General features: G+C 36.0%; 1 protein-coding gene across 3 annotated transcripts in view; it reads left to right on the forward strand.

Annotated features, from left to right (window-relative positions):
• PIK3C2G (phosphatidylinositol-4-phosphate 3-kinase catalytic subunit type 2 gamma) overlaps positions 1-16448 on the forward strand; it is a 272104-nt gene extending 255656 nt beyond the window's left edge. For all 3 annotated transcript variants that reach the window (XM_036251349.1, XM_036251350.1, XM_036251351.1), the window contains 2 exons: positions 7846-7971; positions 16296-16448. In XM_036251349.1, the coding sequence (XP_036107242.1) occupies positions 7846-7971; positions 16296-16448 (279 nt within the window). The remainder of the gene's footprint in view (positions 1-7845; positions 7972-16295) is intronic.
• The last annotated feature ends 2333 nt before the right edge of the window (positions 16449-18781 follow it).

The following is an 18781-nucleotide window of genomic DNA, read 5'->3' on the forward strand; positions in this document are numbered from 1 at the left end:
TCACTGATTTACTCTGTTAGTTATATGGATTATTAAGATAGGGGTGTTAAGATCTTCAACCATAGTCCTAGCTAGTTTGTTCAGTGATTAGAACATTGGCCCACAGACCAAAGGGTTACAGGTTTGATTCTTGGTCAAGGGCACATGTCTGGGTTGCAGGTTCAATTCCTGTCCCTGGTCAGGATGTGTTTGGGAGGCAACCAATCAATGTGAGACACATGTTTCTTTCTCTGCCTCTCCCCTCCCCTTCTACTTTATCTAAAAATCAATGAAAAAATATACTCAGGTGAGAATTAACTAAAAAAAAATCTTCAATTATAGTTGTGCATTTGTATAATATTGTGTAAATACTTAGTATTATTATTTTTATAATATTTTTTCTTTATTGATTTGAGAGAGAGAGGAAAGGAGAGGGATAGAAACACCAGTGACAAAGAACAGCGATTAGCTGCCTCCTATATGCCCCCGACTGGGGATTGGGCCTACAGCCTGGGAATGTGCCCTGACCAGGAATTGAACCAGTGACCTCTTGGTGCATGGATTGACACTCAACCATTGAGCCACACCATCTGGGCAACATTTATTATTATTATGGCCTCTTGATTAATAGGCCCTTTGTCACTATAAAATAGACTTTTCTACTCATGGTAGTGTTTTTGCTCTTAAATATAGTTTGTCAGATATTTATATAAATAATCCATTTTTCCTTTGATTAATGTTAGCATGGTATATCACTTTCATTCTTTTACTTTTAACCTTTTTCTCTTTATATTAAAGTAAGTTTCTTGTGTATATGAGATAGATAGATAGATAGATAGATAGATAGATAGATAGATAGATGATAGATAGATAGATGATAGATAGACAGACAGGAAAATAGATAACCTTAACCTTACTGTAGGTTGTAGCTAGAAATCTCTGGCAAGTGGATGTATTGAACACATAATCATATATAACTTTTTCAAAGTTTTTTCAAGTGCTATAGTTAAGCCAAGTTTTTAATTCTCTGAGTTTACAGAGTCTGTTTTCCAAACCCAAAAGAAGGACTTGGCATTGTGCACTGTATTTTCTTCCCTAAGTTTTCTCTTTTGTGTATTTTATTGTTTCAGGTCTGTCAATTGTTTTTAACCTTGTTAGATACAGTTCATCATTCCAGCCCCTCATAACTCAGTCTTGATTTTCTGATTCAACACACTGGTCATATCACACTCAGGTTTTTGGCACCTTGCACATTGTATATCTATATCTTTATTTAAATCATGATAATCTTAGAAGAAAAAGATCTAGGTAAATATTTGAGGTATATAAAACTCATATACTTTACCTCTGAATTACAAGTTTTTGCTTTTTGTCATCCACCCTCTTTCCCTAATATCAAGAATAACATCATAAATCTAATTTTTCAGTATATCATCTGTTCTTTGCAATTCCTCGGTAATGACTAACAAAACATAGTCTTCCCCTCTTATTTGTACAATTTTCTCAGCACTTGGGAATAGAAGGTGAGTTAGTAGATTTGAAATCATTTAAAGCAGTTCAGTGCAATTGTGAAAAAAAAAAAAAGTTTAATTACCAGCTAACTCATAAACAACTCTTCAGATTGCCTATTCAATATATTGTAAAAATAAACAAGGCTTAAAGCCTTACTTCTTACATGTTATTAAGACTAAGAAATGAAAAAACTTGCCAATTGCACAAGATATTTAATAACAAAGTCTGGAACTCTAATTAGAATTCTGAATTTTTAGAAGCAATTCAATCTGTATGTATTGAGTCAGAAAAGAAATTTTATCTACTATACCGACTTCTGTCTATGGTTAACTAAATCAAGTTAAATATATACGTGTGTGTGTGTGTGTGTGTGTGTGTGTGTGTGTAAATGATTTACATATATCAAGATGATCATGAAAATAAGTTTGTTAGTTCTTTGAAGGCAGAAACTATTTCAATTACTTTTTCATGTCTTGTCACAGACCATCCCAAGTGCTAGACACATGGTAGTTTGATTTTTAAATTGACTTTAAAAATTATTAGAAATCACCTACTGAGGACAACACTTCTATTAAAGACTTAAACTGTTGTGAAATGAAGGAGACCATCCTAATTTAATTCATGAGGACCTGAAATCATCCCACTCTATATTACCAAAACATACAGAGCACTTGAATTTCCTCAACTAAGGCACACAACAAACCATCTATCACAAGCACTTGTATTTCACATCTGTACTTTTATCGTACTTTGACATTTTATTTTTTAAAAGAAAACTCTTCATGATGACTAGACTGAGTTTCGAAATTGAAATTTGGCAAGCACGTTGAAGAAGAAAATACTTTTTTATTGTTTTGTTTTGTTTCTGACATAGACCTCAGGTTTTTACCGTCTAATCATATTTTAACCATCATCAGTTGATTCCTACCAAAGCTCATATTACCCTATAACTGGAAACATTTAGGTTAAAAAAAAAAAAAACTTGATGTAAAATTCTCATAAATTGTTCATCAACAAGATAATAACCTATTAAATCCAATTAATTTTTGAATTAATCTATAGAAGTTTCCAAAGAGTCTGTTATTATTAAACCAGTGTCTTTATCACATTTCTGATAAAACTAGATCTAGAAGGCTCTTAATTTGAGTCTGACCGTTTCCTTTAGCATCCTTTGTAGACTCAATATAACGTAGTGGTAAAGAGCATAAAGGTCTTATAGAAAATAATTTTCAATAAAATAAATACAATAATACTGGCTCAAGCATTTTTAAAGACATTGCTTTAAATTAAGTATATATTTATTATGCAGTAGCTATTATTATTACTGTGTATGAAAAAAATATCTTCCTCATACATTCATAGAAAAATACTGGTATTGCTGGTGTACCTTACAATGTGAGATGGTTTTATTTACTAAACAGCATATATATACATATTTCATTTTCATTAAACTAACTTGCTACTGCTTACTTTAAAAAAAATATTTTTTCTTTATTGATTTTAGAGAGAGAGGAAGGGAAAGGGAGGGAGAGATAGAAAGATCAATGAGAGAGAACATCAACTGGCCGCCTCCTGCATGCCCCCCACTGGGGATTTGGCCCACAACCTGGGCATATGCCCTGACCAGGAATCGAACTGGCAACTTCTTGGTGCATAGGTCGATGCTCAACCACTGAGCCACACCAGCCAGTCAACTACTGCTTACTTTTATTTTTATCTATTTTGGTAAATTAACCATGTTTTCAACATACTTTCATTCACTGACCATAAAAACAACAAAAGTAGCACTGAAAACCATTTGAAATGCTGTGTGCAACCTGGGGCAAAAAAAACGAAGGTAGAAAATTGGTATTTTTAATTAGTCATAACCTAAAGCAAGACTATTTACAAGTCAACATTATGAACAAAGATTTATTAATATACATACATACATTTTCATCTTATACACAAGATTTATTAATATACATACATATATTTCAGTCTTATACACTAAAATAATGACCAAAGCTAAGAATCCTTTATATTTCACTCCTCGGTAGAGAAAGAAGTCTCTCCACCAGTGAATACTAAGACTATCCCAAGGCTGTCATTTCCAATCTTTTTAAAGAGTCACCTCTTTCAAAACCTAAAAAAAAACAAACTGATTCCCACATCTGTATGAAACATATTTATTTCCTCTCTCAGGAAGACTTGTTACTAATATGGAGCCAGCTCCCTGCCTCCACCCAAAGGTCCTCGTAAAGCAATATACCTATTCCTGTTTTTTCCAAGTACTCCAAAAAGGAAGGGGGGGGGGGGTGTGGAGGGAAAAACTTGCATGAGGTTGAGAGAGTATATGAGAATTTAGCACAATATATAAATTTAGACCACACTCCATAATTTATTAGGCTCCCAGGAAATTATCAGGTCATCATTGGCTTCTAGAAAGAGATGTTAATATCGTGTTTGTGCTTATTGTCAAGATTTTTAAGGAGCTAAGTGGGAGAGATGCAGAGAGGCAGAAGGACTGTCACGGGGAAGCAGGCATCAGGAAAGGAGGACAGCAGTTAGAGAGCATGTCCCCAGCTGGAAATGGAGATGCCGTCAAGGGTTTTATTCTGAGAATGAGTACAAATAATTATGTTACAAATCCAGTCTAGCTCCAGCTGGGGGCCAGAAAGAGGTAAAGAAGGAGAGTAAGCATCGAATTGTTTCATCTGAGCTGAGAGATGAGATGATATAAAGTCAAAGTTTTAGAAGCCCCCAAACCCAACGATGTGCATGGGATCAGCTCTAACAGAGAGATGCCTTCAAACTGCTAAGTGGTCAAGTTAACACCTAGGACAGACCTTGAAAACAGAACTCAAGATACATCCACTTGCAATAGATAGGAGCACTATTTACATGAAATCTTGGGATGTTAGAAAGACTTCTAGTTTTTATATCACATTATAAATAATGATTCAACAAATCGCTGGAGAGCTTTCAAGGAGCTAGACGCTATGAATACACACCTCAGTCATTCAGTCACTTGATAACTATTTAGTTAGTGTCTATTATATACCAAGTACTATGTTAGGACAATTTTAACAGAATATCTAGAAACTATGGAATGCAACATTAGTATGAGCAACAAAATAGAGTTTACAGGACTTCACACTATCTTCTGATCACAGTAATAATATTAGCCAGAGTTCTGAAAAAAAGTAGCAGTGTTGCTTGACTTCAATCCACCATGAATAAGAAAGTCCTCTGAGTGACACAAGAACTGCTCATTTCAGACTGAGGGTCAAACTAAGAACTCTGTATCCCCAAGCCTTGTGACTCTTGAGGTCAAAGTGTTATGTCTTTGTGTAGGTCTAAAAGCAGTAAAACTAAAAAAAAAAAAAAATCTTAGGGTGAGACATTTAGACAGTAGCAGTTATTTAATCATTTTAAAGTAAAATTTAATTTATATCAACATAGCAGTCAAAGATGAGAAGTATTGATAAAGGAACAACTAGTGATTTTTTTAAATAAATTAGCTGAGATCTTTAAGAAGCAGAATATGGTACCAGTAAGAAGAGGAGAAAAAAATAGTGTTGATAGATAGCTGCTTTGGAAAAAGACTCTCAGAGACTTGAAAAATCAATGCCTGCAATTTAAATCTGCTCAGAACAGACTAAGTCCACTGCTCAGACCTAAAGCACCCCTCTTACATTGCAACTTGTGCTGTTCTATTATCCTAAAAACTCCAGATTATTCAAAAATCTTGTTGAGGACACTACAGTATACTTGGAAATAGAAGCTGAAACCCTAAGTTGTTAAATGCTTGGGAAAGGTTGGTACACACAAGTTTCCCCTTTCTGTAGTTGGTGGCTTATTCTTCAGGCAGCTGAGAAACCTTGACTGTTTTGAGAAGGAAAGTGACATGATCAAACTAGCTTTATAAATACAACAGCAGTGAACAAACGGAAGGAAAAAAAGAGGTGGGGAAACTGGGGCATCAAAAGTATTTAAAATCTAGTTGTAATAAGTTAGGTTATAGCAAAGGTCTGAGGTGGCAGATAAACTGAGGCAAAGGAGGAAGATGTTGATCTTGGTACAAGAACAAGGGAGGCCCCAGGGAAGAGAGAGTATCCTTTAATGCAATTTTAACAGCTTGAAAAAATCTGCTTTGGAGTGATGAGGAAGGATAGAAAATAGATTTCGGGTAGAGTTTATAGAAGAGTACCAAGCAGACATCCAGGTGGAAACATTCACAGGTCACTATGCCGGGATCCTAAGAATGAACTAGAGATTTCTCTGGAGAGCCATCGACATTGGTGGTTCTCAGGTGGGATCAGTTTGCCCCCCAGATGACAGCAATGTCTGGAGACATATTTGGTTGTCACAACTGGGAAGATGGGGCAACTGGATTCTGGTAGGTAGTGTGTCCAGGATGCTGTAAAAACACCCTGGAAAGTTAGTTACCTGCTGGATGCCAGTAGCAGAACAACCCCCTACAACAGAGAATTAAAAGAATTATCAAGCCCCAAATATCAGTAGTGTCAAGATTGAAAAACCTGCTCATAAATGTCATGGCACATTAGGGATATCTTGTTTAATCAGTACACATTGCATATTCATGTCTAATTTATAGAAAACAAAAATAGTATCAAGTGTTTACTGTCTTACTCTGTTTCTGGCACTGTCCTCATATTACATTGTTCGTTTTATTTAATGTTTTAAATACTACAAGATAGGTACCATCTTTATCCTCCTTTAACAGGTTAGGAAGCTGACCCACTGAAAAGTTAAGATACCTGCCAAATGCCACATAGTTGGCAAATTGGGGGGGCGGCACAGATGGCAATCAACAAGTCCATTTCCAGAACCATGATTCTAATGACTAAGTTGGAGAATACAGTGATTACAGATGTGGTAAAAATCAAGCCCCATAGCAGAAAAGAGAGAAATAGAGCACTCCCTTCATTATTCTCACACACAAAAAAAGTATCTCTGTCAAATATTATTAGCAACCTTTTTCTGTGTCACTGATACATTTTAAAGTTCCTCCTCCCAGGGCAAACTTTTAAGTGGGGAAGGGGTACTTGTGCTCCATCTAAAGCACCATTTTTTACAGTCTTAGTATTTTGACATATGGGTGTCTCCTGATGTATCTTATATAGTTCGTGAATAACAAAGAGCCAAACTTTCCCAATAACATAACTTTACCATGTAAATTAGAACTGAATGAAAGTTAGCCCTGTAATAACATATATCATATTTTCTTACTTTCCAATACGCTTTTCCAAGTGACAAAGAAAGATACAGAATTACAGCTAATGAGTTTGGGGGTGGCACTGGCTGTTCACATGTGAGTGTCTGTGATTCAGAGCATTAAAATGTATTGTTGAAAATCACCAATTTCATACAATGTAGTCAAAATAATCACTTTATTCCTCAAGATTGATGTTTAAATCCTCCTCTTTAAATTATACAAACACTTCTCATCTTACTGAACCAGACATTCAAAGTTTTAGGACCACTGATTCTTTGTTTGGTCAAGATGCAACGATAGGACCCTTTTTTTGAAATACAGTAGTTTCCAAATTTTTGAAACAGTAGCCTCACTCTTAAAATGATATAATAAGAAATAAAAATGTCCATATAAGGAAAGATAGAAGAGAAGAGGGAAGACATTCTGCAGCTAGAATGGGGGAGGTGGTAAGTTGGGAGGCAGTGGTTAGGAATAATGGGAAGAGAGGATCCCCAGTGATCCACCCACTTGGCATCATTGCTCAGGCGACAATGTAGACAAATTTGGGGGCTCCATACAACACAACTTAAAAAGGATTATCCAATATAAAAATTTAGACAATAAAATTATAACCATCTTGTAAGTATATGAAAGTTGTAGGTCTAATAGATATTTTAATTAAATTCTGCTTTAAAATATAATATTATATAATATACATATACATGTCATTAAATGGTGTATCTTATTTTATGTATTAAACTTGATTTTTTTAATTTTATTTTCAAGTGGTGTACAGTATCCTGAGGCACTTAATTATTGTTTCTGTTTGAGGTTCACATTCATCTCTCAACAGTTTCTGTCAACAACGCAAATTTAGTTTTACTGTAAAAAATGAATTATATTTAATGGGCTTTTAAATATAGTTCTCTGACACAACATTTAATTTAAGATGAACAATTTTACTCTTTTAAGCTGCACTTTGGAATTATTTCTGAACAATGATATATTTCCTTTTTAATGTTTTCTTATTTTCTGATAAACAGAGTGATGGTAATAAATCTTGATCCTGCCTTTGGTCTAGATATTTAGTAGCTATGTATCTGTTTTCTCTGATAGCAACATGCATTAATATTTATGGCCATTTTCCTTTGCAGCATCTCCCAGATGGCTCCGCGCCCAGTGCACATGTTGAATTTTATCTTTTACCATATCCCAGTGAAGTCCGTAGGAGGAAAACAAAATCTGTTCCAAAATGTACTGACCCTACGTACAATGAAATTGTAAGTATGATTCATCTCTTGTTCTGTCGTTTTGTATTTTTCTTACCGTTTTTCAGCCTGACAACCAAATATGGAAAATTTGCAATAATTGGCAGCATTATTATATAAACAGTAGACATTTCCCCAAAATAGCCACTATGAGCTGATCACTGTTCTAGAGCCGATGGGAACTGTAAAATACAGATACTGTTTTCAAAGGGCTTGTGAACCAATTTTCAAACTGTGACTCATCTCCAGGAAGAGCCTACGACTACATAGGGCTTATTTCTCATGTTCATATGATCCCAAACTTGACCGTCGTTCCTAACCTTACTTTCCTTTGCCTGGTTTTTCTTACCTAATAATCTTATCGTAGTTTAACCTACATTTCATAAAATCACATTTGGAAAAAAACTTTTTTAAAAAGTACAAAATACAAATTAAATCTCAGTTCATGTATACTAGGTATAGCTATTTCATCTGTATTATGCAGTTTGAACATCCAAACCCCTACTTCTTTCTAAGGCAAATCCTACATTTATTCTCTTGAGTCCATTCTTTCCCATCTCTCTGTACCTTGTTCAGTTGATTATTTGTTCCTTTTAAGGCTGTCTCATCCATTCAAACCTTGACTCAGAAATCTTAATTAAACAAAACAAACGCCTCAACTCAACATTTCTAAAGTATCCAATTTTTCTTTTCCTCTATGTTGCCTCCAAACTTTTACAGAATTGACTCACATTTCCTGCACTTCCTTTTCACCCTTCAACCCTTTGCAATGTGGATTCTGACTTTAACTGATGCAACATAATGCACTGAGCCCTCCGGTTCTCCTCTCCTGAAGTTATGCAGCACCGCTATTAACTGTGCCTCTCTCCTGCCACCTCCCTTTTGTTCAACCTTTTCTTAACTCCTTCTGTCTTTTCCAACCACTCCCTCATTTTCCTTCATTTACATTCTTCCTCTTAGAATAGAGTTGTTTGTTGGCATTCCGTCATCTGTCTACCCATATCTCTTCTTGAAATGTGTTCTCTCAGACTGTCTGTGTTCTGTAGATTTCCACTTACCACCTCTCTCTGGGTTGCATCCAAATCTATTCCTGGAGCCCGGGCTGCTCTCCTCACCGTTACACCTGCACTACTGCCTGATCACTGGAGAGCTCTGTGGGGCTGCCTCCTAGCCACTTTTAAACCTGCTTGCCTCCTGTTGGCCGCCTCTAAGGACAGCTTCCAATGACATCTCCCTGCCTCTCACGCATATGCCCAAAGAGTCACCAAGTTTTGTCAGCTCTGTTGTGCAGCTTCCTGGCTCTGAAACCTATCACCTTCTCTCTGTCCCAATGCCTTGCTTTGTTTGAGGTCCTTGTGACATTGGCTACTATAATAGCCTTCTGTCTGACTCCAGTCTTGTGTTTTTTTTATTAAATCTTTCATATATCTACTTCAAATGTCTTTCAAAGATTAATCATATTTATTAATCTTCTGTTTAACTTTTTTCAAAGGTCCCTCACCGCCTACTGTATAATATTAAAAATTCTAAGTATGATATTCATAGCCTTTAAAACTGGACTCAGTAATTTTCCTAAGTTGCCTCTTGGAGCAATATTATGGTCATAAGATTTTTTTTTTAATGTTGTTTTGAGATAGTTATAGATTCACATACAGTTGTAAGAAATAATATAGAAATAATTCAAATATCCTTTAACTACTTTCCCCAAATGGTAACATCTTTCATAACTATATAGTCTAGTATCATAAACAGAAAATTGACATTAATTCAGATTTCACCAGTTGTAAATGTGCTCGTGTGTGTGTGTGTGTGTGTGTTTGTTTAGTTCTATGCATTTTTAGAACTAAACATGTATAGGTTTGTGTGACCACCAGCACAAAGTACAGAACAGTTCCATCACAAAAATTTCTGGTGTTACCCAATTATACTGTGCCCTATTATAGCCAGGGACACTACCCACCTTCCAGCACAACCTCTCAAACCACTGACAACTACTAATCTGTTCCCCATTGCTATAATTTTGTTATTTATAGTATTTATAAGTGGAATCATTCAGTTTAGAATGTTTTGAGATTGGCTTTTTCTTTTAACTCACTAATTCCCTAGAGGGACATCCAAGTTGCTGCATATATCAATAGTTGATTCCTTTTCACTTCTGAGTGGTAGTCACGGTACAGAGGTATGAGAGTTTTTTAACTGTTCACACATTAAAGGACATCTGGGTTATTTCTGACTTGGGATTATAGCAAACAAAGCTGCTGTGAATATTAATGCATAGGTTTTTGCGTGAGCAGAGATTGTAACTGCCCTAGGATAAAGGCTCAGAGTGTAATTAGTGGGTATATAGTAATGGCATAGTTAGTTTTATAAGAAACTACCATACACTTTCTCTATACCGATTTACACTCCCACCAGCAATGTATAAATGATCCAGTAGAAACTTCATCTTTGCCAGCATCTGATGCTAGCACCATTTTTTTATTTCAGTTTAATAGGTACGAAATGGCATCTAATTGTGGTCTTAATTTTCATTTACATAATGTCAAATGATGTTGAACTTCTTTTCCTGTGCTTATTTACCATCTGCACATCTTCTTTGGTGACAAGTCTTTGCTCATTTTTAATTGGATAGTTAGCAGTTTATTGTTAAGTTTTGAGAGTTCTTTACACATTCGGGATACTAGTTCTTCATCAGATATTTGGTTTGCAAATATTTCCCTCCATTCTATAGCTGGTCTTTTCATCTTTTTCGCAGGGTCTTTCACAGAGTAAAAGTTTTTATTTTGATGAGATCCAATTTATCAATTTTTCTTTTTATAGATTGTGCTTTTGTTATCAAGTCTAAGAACTCACCTAACATCTAAGGCTTACACACTTTCTCCTAATGTTTTATAGTTTTGGATTTCATATTAAGTATATCACCCATCTTGAGTTAATTTTTAAATAAACTGTGAATTAGGTTGGGGTTTATGTTTTTCTGTCTATGAATGCCAATTCCTCTAGCACCCAGGAGAGCAATTCTTCTTTATTCAATGTCTTTTGCACCTTTGTCAATAACTGTGTGCTCGAGCCCTTTTAACGTCCCATACTTAGCCACATTCTCGTCCCATCAGACAGCTTGTCATTGCCTGAATGGTCCCGAAGACTTCGATGATGAAGCTTCTGCAGCGTTCAACCCGCTGCCCTTCAGTGCTGACTGGGCTTCTTTCAAAGGTGGACTCTAGAAGCAACTCTTCTCCTGGACGCTTGTGTCACACTTACCATCTTTTTTTTTTAAATATGTTTCTATTGATTTTTGAGAGAGAGAGGAAAGGAGAGATAGAAACATCTATGTGAGAAAGAAACATCGAGTGGCTGCCTCCTGCACGCCCCCTACTGGGGATCAGGCCTACAACATGGGCATGTGTCCTGACTGGGAATCAAACCAAGACCTCTCAGTCCATGGGACCAATGCTCAATCCACTGAGCCACACTGGCCGGATGACACTCATTATCTTTACTTAGTACTTAGTACACATTGTTTTTCTTAAAGTATATTATAAAACATCTCAAGGACAAGGAAAATATCTTATATTCCTTAGTATTTTTAAAACTTAGTTACTTCTAAAAAGATTTGTGAAATTCAATATTTGGAGTAGTTTTATAAGTGACACTGTGTGTGTGTGTGTGTGTGTACAAAACATAAAACTACAATCTGAGAAAGAGAGGTTGAGATTTCTCTAATTTAGTAAGAAAAAATATTTTGACATTTTTACTATTTGTCATGAAATCAACAGCTTGAGATAGACACCTCCCAACAATGTCACTAGTTTCTAGACTTTCTGAGTACAAGACTTCCTTTAATATCAGCAGACTTCTCACGCTCAATGATGTGCCTCAGCATTTGTGATCTAAGGAAGCACATCACAACAAATGGCCACTGACAGTTCAGGAGAGTTTAAATTAATTGTATTTCAATTATTCAAGCTTTATGTATTATTAAAAACAGCAGCAAATATGCCTACCTGGAGAGCATATGCTTGTTCTGTCCATACATTTTCTGATGGCTCGTAATACTTCTGGGCCCCATACATTTATGACCTGCTGATTAGAAATCACTGCAATAATTTCTCCATCACTCTATACTACTCTATAGCAGAAATACACACCATTTGTACTTGGAACACATATAAAAGTGTTTCAAAGCCTGCAGTCCCTGCATAGCAAACTCCAATTTACCCACAGTCCGAATTTTCAGAAATGTGAATTACGTGATGTGTGGATAAGTATTTTAATAGTAATGATCACCATAGAAACAAGTTTGGAAGGGAAACTGATTGAATTTAGAAAGCTATGAGGGGATTTAAAAGGCTATATTTTAATTTTTCTCCCAATATTTTGTGTTCCTATTAATATAACAAGAATATTTATTTTAAGAAATGCAAAATAGTACCATCCACCAGTTTTAACTGGTTTTTACTTTCTCCTGACCTCAGCTGTGATGTAAGCCCTCATCTCTGTGCCAAACCTCTCAACTATTTCTGGGTGTCCTCAGTAACACTTTACGTGTGTTTTCTAGGGAGCCAGAAATCATCACATGGCATCTACCTTGTTTTTCACTTCTCCCTGCTTTGCTTCCTGAGTGCTTCTCCATCAGCCACTCACACGGCTGGGTTTCTCAAGCTGCCGCAGCCGTGCATTGTTCTGGGAAGTGGGAGAACATGACCTCACTCTCCTGTCCGTATAAATCTCTTCGTGGAATACAAAGGGGTTATTACATTGCATCACCGATGTCTTACAAAGTTCTTCATGAAAATAGATCTTTCCATTTTTCTTCTGAGCCCTCTCCCTCCCTAAGACCCACCGCAAGAGAGACTAGGTCAGGGACGTTGCCAAGTGTCTCTTTAGTGCCCACACTTCAGATACTAAAGGTTTCACACAGAGCCGTGCTTGTCTGCTGGACACTTCCCAGAGTGAGTCTTAACCGGCTTTGCCAGCAGTCTTCCTGAAACCCCGTCATCTACAAATCCCAGAGGGAGACGCGGCCGGGTTCAAGGTGGGCAGGGTGCTGGTAGGGATGCTCGGAACGGCACTGCAGCTTTCAAGAAGCAGAGCTGGGGTTCCGGCTCCAAAGCCTTTGCTCTTTCCACTCTGTGGCCTTTGGCATCTGGTTACAAACCACCATTTGTTAAATGACTCAGTAGAAATACAGATTCTATCTTGTAACAAAATTATCTTATTATAGTCTATGTATTTTTTACATTGTGTTCCTTTCTTAGATATTATGAAGCAAATAGGGGAAATTAGAAAGGACAGAACAGAAACATTCTGTTTCACGTTCCTTAAAATATCTTCCAGAATGTTTATGAAGACCTAGCATAATGCCAAGTATATGATATACTCAGTAAGCAATAGCTCTGGTTACCTATATGGTCTACTCATTTGCTATTCAATACGTGATGAAAATTCTCATTGTAAATACAGACAGTCAACCCCTAAGGTCAAACATTTTGACCAGGGCCACATAACAAGATTTCAAGTTCTAAACTTCCTGATTCCAAAGCCCATATTGACCCCACTAAACTGTGCTTTGTTATCCCTCCCTCTCTGCACCCACAGAGGTCTGTTCTCAGTGGTTCTGAATTCTCACTTTCATCATCCTGCCTCTTCACCCCTCTTCCCACCAGCACTGGACACACTTCAGAATCCATAATTGTTCTCTCATCGCAACCATTAAAATACCCTTTAGAACTATTTACTAGACCCGGTGTCAAATATGACACAGTGAACGCTTGTATATAAGTCAACAGACATTCACTTAAACAATGTGTTTCTACTTGATGTAACAATTTCAAACCCACAAATTCCATATTTGTCAAGAGGCAATGAAGACCTGGTTCATGCCTATGGGTATAAAAAGTACCATAAAGTGAAATCAAAGGAGTTGAGCTATTTTGGTCTGCTTATGTGAAGGAAGAATATATATTCAAATATTTGGTGAAAATATCTCGAAGACTATAATCATTTGTGTACTTCTCTAACATTACCCACTAATTAATCATTGCACAAAAAGAATGCTTAATTTTTTAACAACATTGTAGGTTCAGTTAAAAAATTAATAGACACGTCATCCATGCTGTACGATTGCATGCTTATAAAACTTCAGTCACTTTTTAAAAAAAAAATATGCATAATGAAGCATGGGGGGGGGGAATCCATAAAGTAATATAAACTTTGCCGTTCAAATGTTTGTATTTTAACCAAGAAGGCAATTAATTTTGAAAGTCACTTCTTGAGAATTTCAGCTTGTTAAATACCTGGGAGACTCAAGTCTTTATTGAAGTGTTTTCTTCAGTCAACTAATGCAAAATTCCAAGAAACAATCATTCTTTTTTTGTGTATTTGATGGATCTTTTTCAGCTATAATTTATTAGTGTTTAATATGTACTAGGCTTTGCGGTAAGGCTTGTATTTGTTATCTCATTTATTCTTCCCTACAATGTTAAAAGATAAATATTATTATCACCATTATGCAAATGAGAAAACATATAATTGACAACAGATTCATGTAAATATGAATAATGGATATGTTTCTTTTATAATTACATCTTTAGGGCCTATTTATATCATTCACAGAGTTCTTAAGCCAGACTTTTCCAAAGGCCTAAGACTTTGAGTTATTCCATTTTTTGACTTCGCATACAGTAACACTTTAAGGGCCCCTTCATCTGTTTCTCTATAAAAGAGAAGATGAGTTCGTCTGCTGAAAGTATTGTGGAAAGAAAATGTACATCCGTTTAGATAGTGCAGAATAGTCACTACAGAGACAGGGAACAGGAATTTGCTCTGAAGTCCTGGAAAGAATCCAGGAGGAGTGGTTCAGAGGGTTCACACTGGGCATCCGTTGCGGTCAAAAAGGATGAATTACAGAGGTAGGGTTTTGAGATTTATAAGGCTTCCCTTAAAATTCTTCATTATCCCAGGGAGCTCAATGGGTGAAATGGAATTATTTAAATAGCAGTCCAAGGAAAAGACACTCTCCTGTCTGGAATGTAAGATTCTAGAAGAGGAGGCAGCCAGGAGCTGTCAGTCACGTGAAGAGGGTAGAGTGAGTTAACATATCATTTTGAATCTCCCTTTCTTGATTAAACTATTATCTACTTGACAAGTAAAGCATTCATTGTTCAGAGCAGCTAGCAGATTTTGAACAAAATTTCATTGATAATTTACTGGGTTCATGAATGGTAGGCAGATTCCTGTATGATGGACCAGAAACTACATCTGCACACACAGAGGAGGCCTCCCAGCCAACTCAAAGGACTTCCCCTAAGTTGTTTCCTCTGCTTCTTTTTGCATATATAGAGAATGCTTTTTTCTATCTTGTAGCTTGTTTGTTAAAAAGCAAGTTTGAAGCAGCATATGAAACACTTTTCTAAATGCATTCTAAGGAGTTTCCCTGGGAACCATGTTGGATTTACACACGGCTCTCCCCTCGTTTCATGATGAATGACTAATTTCGTGAGAACACTGCACTTTTAGTTTCTTTACCAGTGCAGGCACTCAGTGGTAATGCCTGTGACTTACTTACTCCCTGGACATTATAAAATACAGTTAAACCTATCCTTTCTAAAAATGTTACATGACCAGTAAGTGGAAAAGAGCAAGACACAAAACTACACACAGCTTAATTACAACTCAGATTCATAAGAAGTGATTATTTATAGAAAAATAACAACATCAGAATGTCAACTGTAATTATTTCCCAATGGTAGAAATATAAATATTTCCTTCCTTTTTTTTGTTCTTTTTTGTTTCATCAATAATTTACTTAATGAGTATATGTTTTCAAAATTGAAAATAAAGCAATTTTAAATAAATTAAAGTCACCAGAGAGTGACTTCTTCACATGTGGAAAGACATATTGCTGTACTGTGTTAAAATAGCACAAGGAAATCATGGAAATTGGTCTGCTTTCCTCATTGCCTTCAACAAAGAAAGATAATGTTCAAGTTCCCATGTTTCACAGCAAATTCAAGGACAGTTAAAAGATGAAGTGTTTTTAAACTACTTCTTCAGAATAAGTTATAGTCTTATTAAATTTGGGATGGACAACTATTAATAAAATAAGGGTATATTCTAAGCTTCCTATAAAAATGTTCTTTCATTAACCATCATTATGATAGCAGAACCTTTAGCTTTTCAAGATTTCAGTTAGAAATGAAGGATTCTAACATTGACCTATCTATTTTCCAAGGTACAAGATATTAGCAACTAACTATTTTTATTAAAAGCAATATGTTTAAAAGATTCATGTAGCATATCTGATTTATATTTTCATTATTCCTCTCTCTTTTCAGGTGGTATATGATGAAGTCACAGAGCTCCAAGGACATGTCTTAATGTTAATTGTGAAGAGCAAAACCACATTTGTGGGAGCAATTAACATCCAACTTTGTAGTGTCCTACTCAATGAAGAAAAATGGTACCCACTAGGAAACAGTATAATTTGACCATTGCTGTGACCATATGCATTATTCATTAACTGATTATATTTTTTCCACTTCTGGGCCTCTCTGTCACATGAGCAGGACATTTTTGTTGTCAAAGATACTGTTGTGTACTAAGGACACAAGAAAAAGAAATCAGAATCAGTCTTTTATAGTTATTCTCTACCTACATTTCACTTTTCTTAGAATCCTTTCTCCTTAAATAGAAAGCTGATTGATTGCATAGAATTCAAATGAAATTAATAAAAGGACATTTAATTTAAATACATCTTTTAAATCAAATATATGTTCACACTTTAATTGTGCACTTACAGTTAAAAGCAATATTTTAATGTATTTTTAAGAAACACAGGCAAAGAAATAAATCTCATAAATTAATTCAAGACAATTATATCTGCAATAATTTTTTCTAATTTGAATTAAATATATATACCTACATAACTACTTATGATCATATATATTGAGGAGCTTGGTAGATGCCAGTAGAATGCTATATTGTTTTATATTAGAAAAACAAAACGGAAGTGCCTGGAATACTTAAATAAAATTTTTTTGTGGGGGAGAGGAGCTTGTCTGTTGGTGTTTACCCTCTTGAACACCAATCAACTCATCATCACTGGACTTCACCCATCCAGAGGCCTGATCACATTTTAAATTTCATTATCTCCTAACTCCAAGATCTCAAACTCTGAAACTCTGCCCTTGATCAAACCTATTCTTGTAGCACATCAATTATTTTCCTTACTTCTGAACCTGCCTTCATACTCATTATGATCTGAGTAAACAATCCTACAGATTCCACCTACAAATTCAAGGTATGATTCAAGGCATCATGTCACATTCTTTAAGAGAATCAAATAGCACCTTTTTAAAAAATCCCTGCTGTTGAAATTACTAAAAAATAGATTTCAAACTCTTGCTTTATTCAATGTTTTAGTGTGTTTGAATTTAGAAAGTAACTTTAGTTTTTATGTGGTCATCTACAAAACCATATAAACATGTAAAAGACTCTACCATTATTCACTGGAAATATTTGAGTGGCTGGTATAGGCTGACATGGTCCCATTTGAAACATATAACCATGCAAGTCAAGTAAGCCATTACTGCTGCTAGGCAATAATTCTGTTTCTAGTCCATTACTCTTCCTTCTGCTATCACTGATTAGACACCCTTCTCTACTAAAATCCCAGCACCTCCCCGCTGATTCTTACTCTTAGCTGATGACTTGTTTTCTGCTTCACTAGAAATTAGAATCAATCCAAAGGAAACCTCCACAGATTTCACTACCACCTAGCAGATTCTATGCTCCATCTTTTTACTTATTACCATAGAAAAACTACCCATGCCCGTACCCAAAACCAATCTCTCAATTTGTACGTTGGATCCCAGCTGCTCTCACCCCTCACAAACATTACTGGGATTCTTGTCTATTAAAGACCATCATGTTTTTATTCTCTACTGGATAATTTTCTTCAGTATACAACCAGGATGTGATATGGTTAGGTGGTGCTACACTCATTGAACTTCTCATCATTCCTCTTTCCCTTTCAAATATGACACATTGCCCTGTTCCTCTTTGCAGCGCAAGTCTTCAAAAACAATTGTCTGTCCTGTCTCCAGTTTCCCTTCTTGTTTTCTCTCAGACCCATTCCAAGAAGATATTTACCCTCAACACTCCAATGAAACTGCTTTTGCCAAAGTCCCTACTGACCTCCAGGTAGCTAAATCAAAGATCAATTTTTATCCCTAATCTGACCTTACTGACCTACAGTATTTGACACAACCATTAACTGTTGTGCACACTCTTCACTTTCTGTGCTTTCCTTCCGTGGTATTTCCCTCCTTCTCATCTTCTCTGCAGAAGCATCCTCTTTCCACAGCCTCCAGTGGTGGAGTGTGGGTTCACTCCTTGGTCCTCTGCTCCATCAACCTTTACTCCCTAATGATCTCAAGTATTCACATGGCTTTAAATATCATCTGTATGTTGATAATTTCCAGCTTTATAACTCCAGCCCAGAATTCCTCCCAAAATTTTAATGTTCTATACCAACTGCCTACTCAAGAACCCCCTTGAATAATAAAATTAAACTGCTGATCTTTCCCCCAAAACCAATCTTAAATAGCAAAAATATTGAAGCCATCCTTGATTCCCTCCACCCCCTTCAGTATACTTCAATCCAGCAGGAATTCTATTGGCTCTACCTTCAAATCATATCCCAAATTCAACCACTTATCACTCTCCATTGCTACCTCTCTGTATCACCTTTGTCTTGGATTGCCACAATTGCCTTCTTCTACACAGTCTCCTTGTTTCTGTGTTTACCCTGCCCCCCTCA

Source organism: Molossus molossus, unplaced genomic scaffold, assembly GCF_014108415.1.
Source record: "Molossus molossus isolate mMolMol1 unplaced genomic scaffold, mMolMol1.p scaffold_m16_p_10, whole genome shotgun sequence".
In the NCBI taxonomy this organism is placed as follows: domain Eukaryota; kingdom Metazoa; phylum Chordata; class Mammalia; order Chiroptera; family Molossidae; genus Molossus; species Molossus molossus.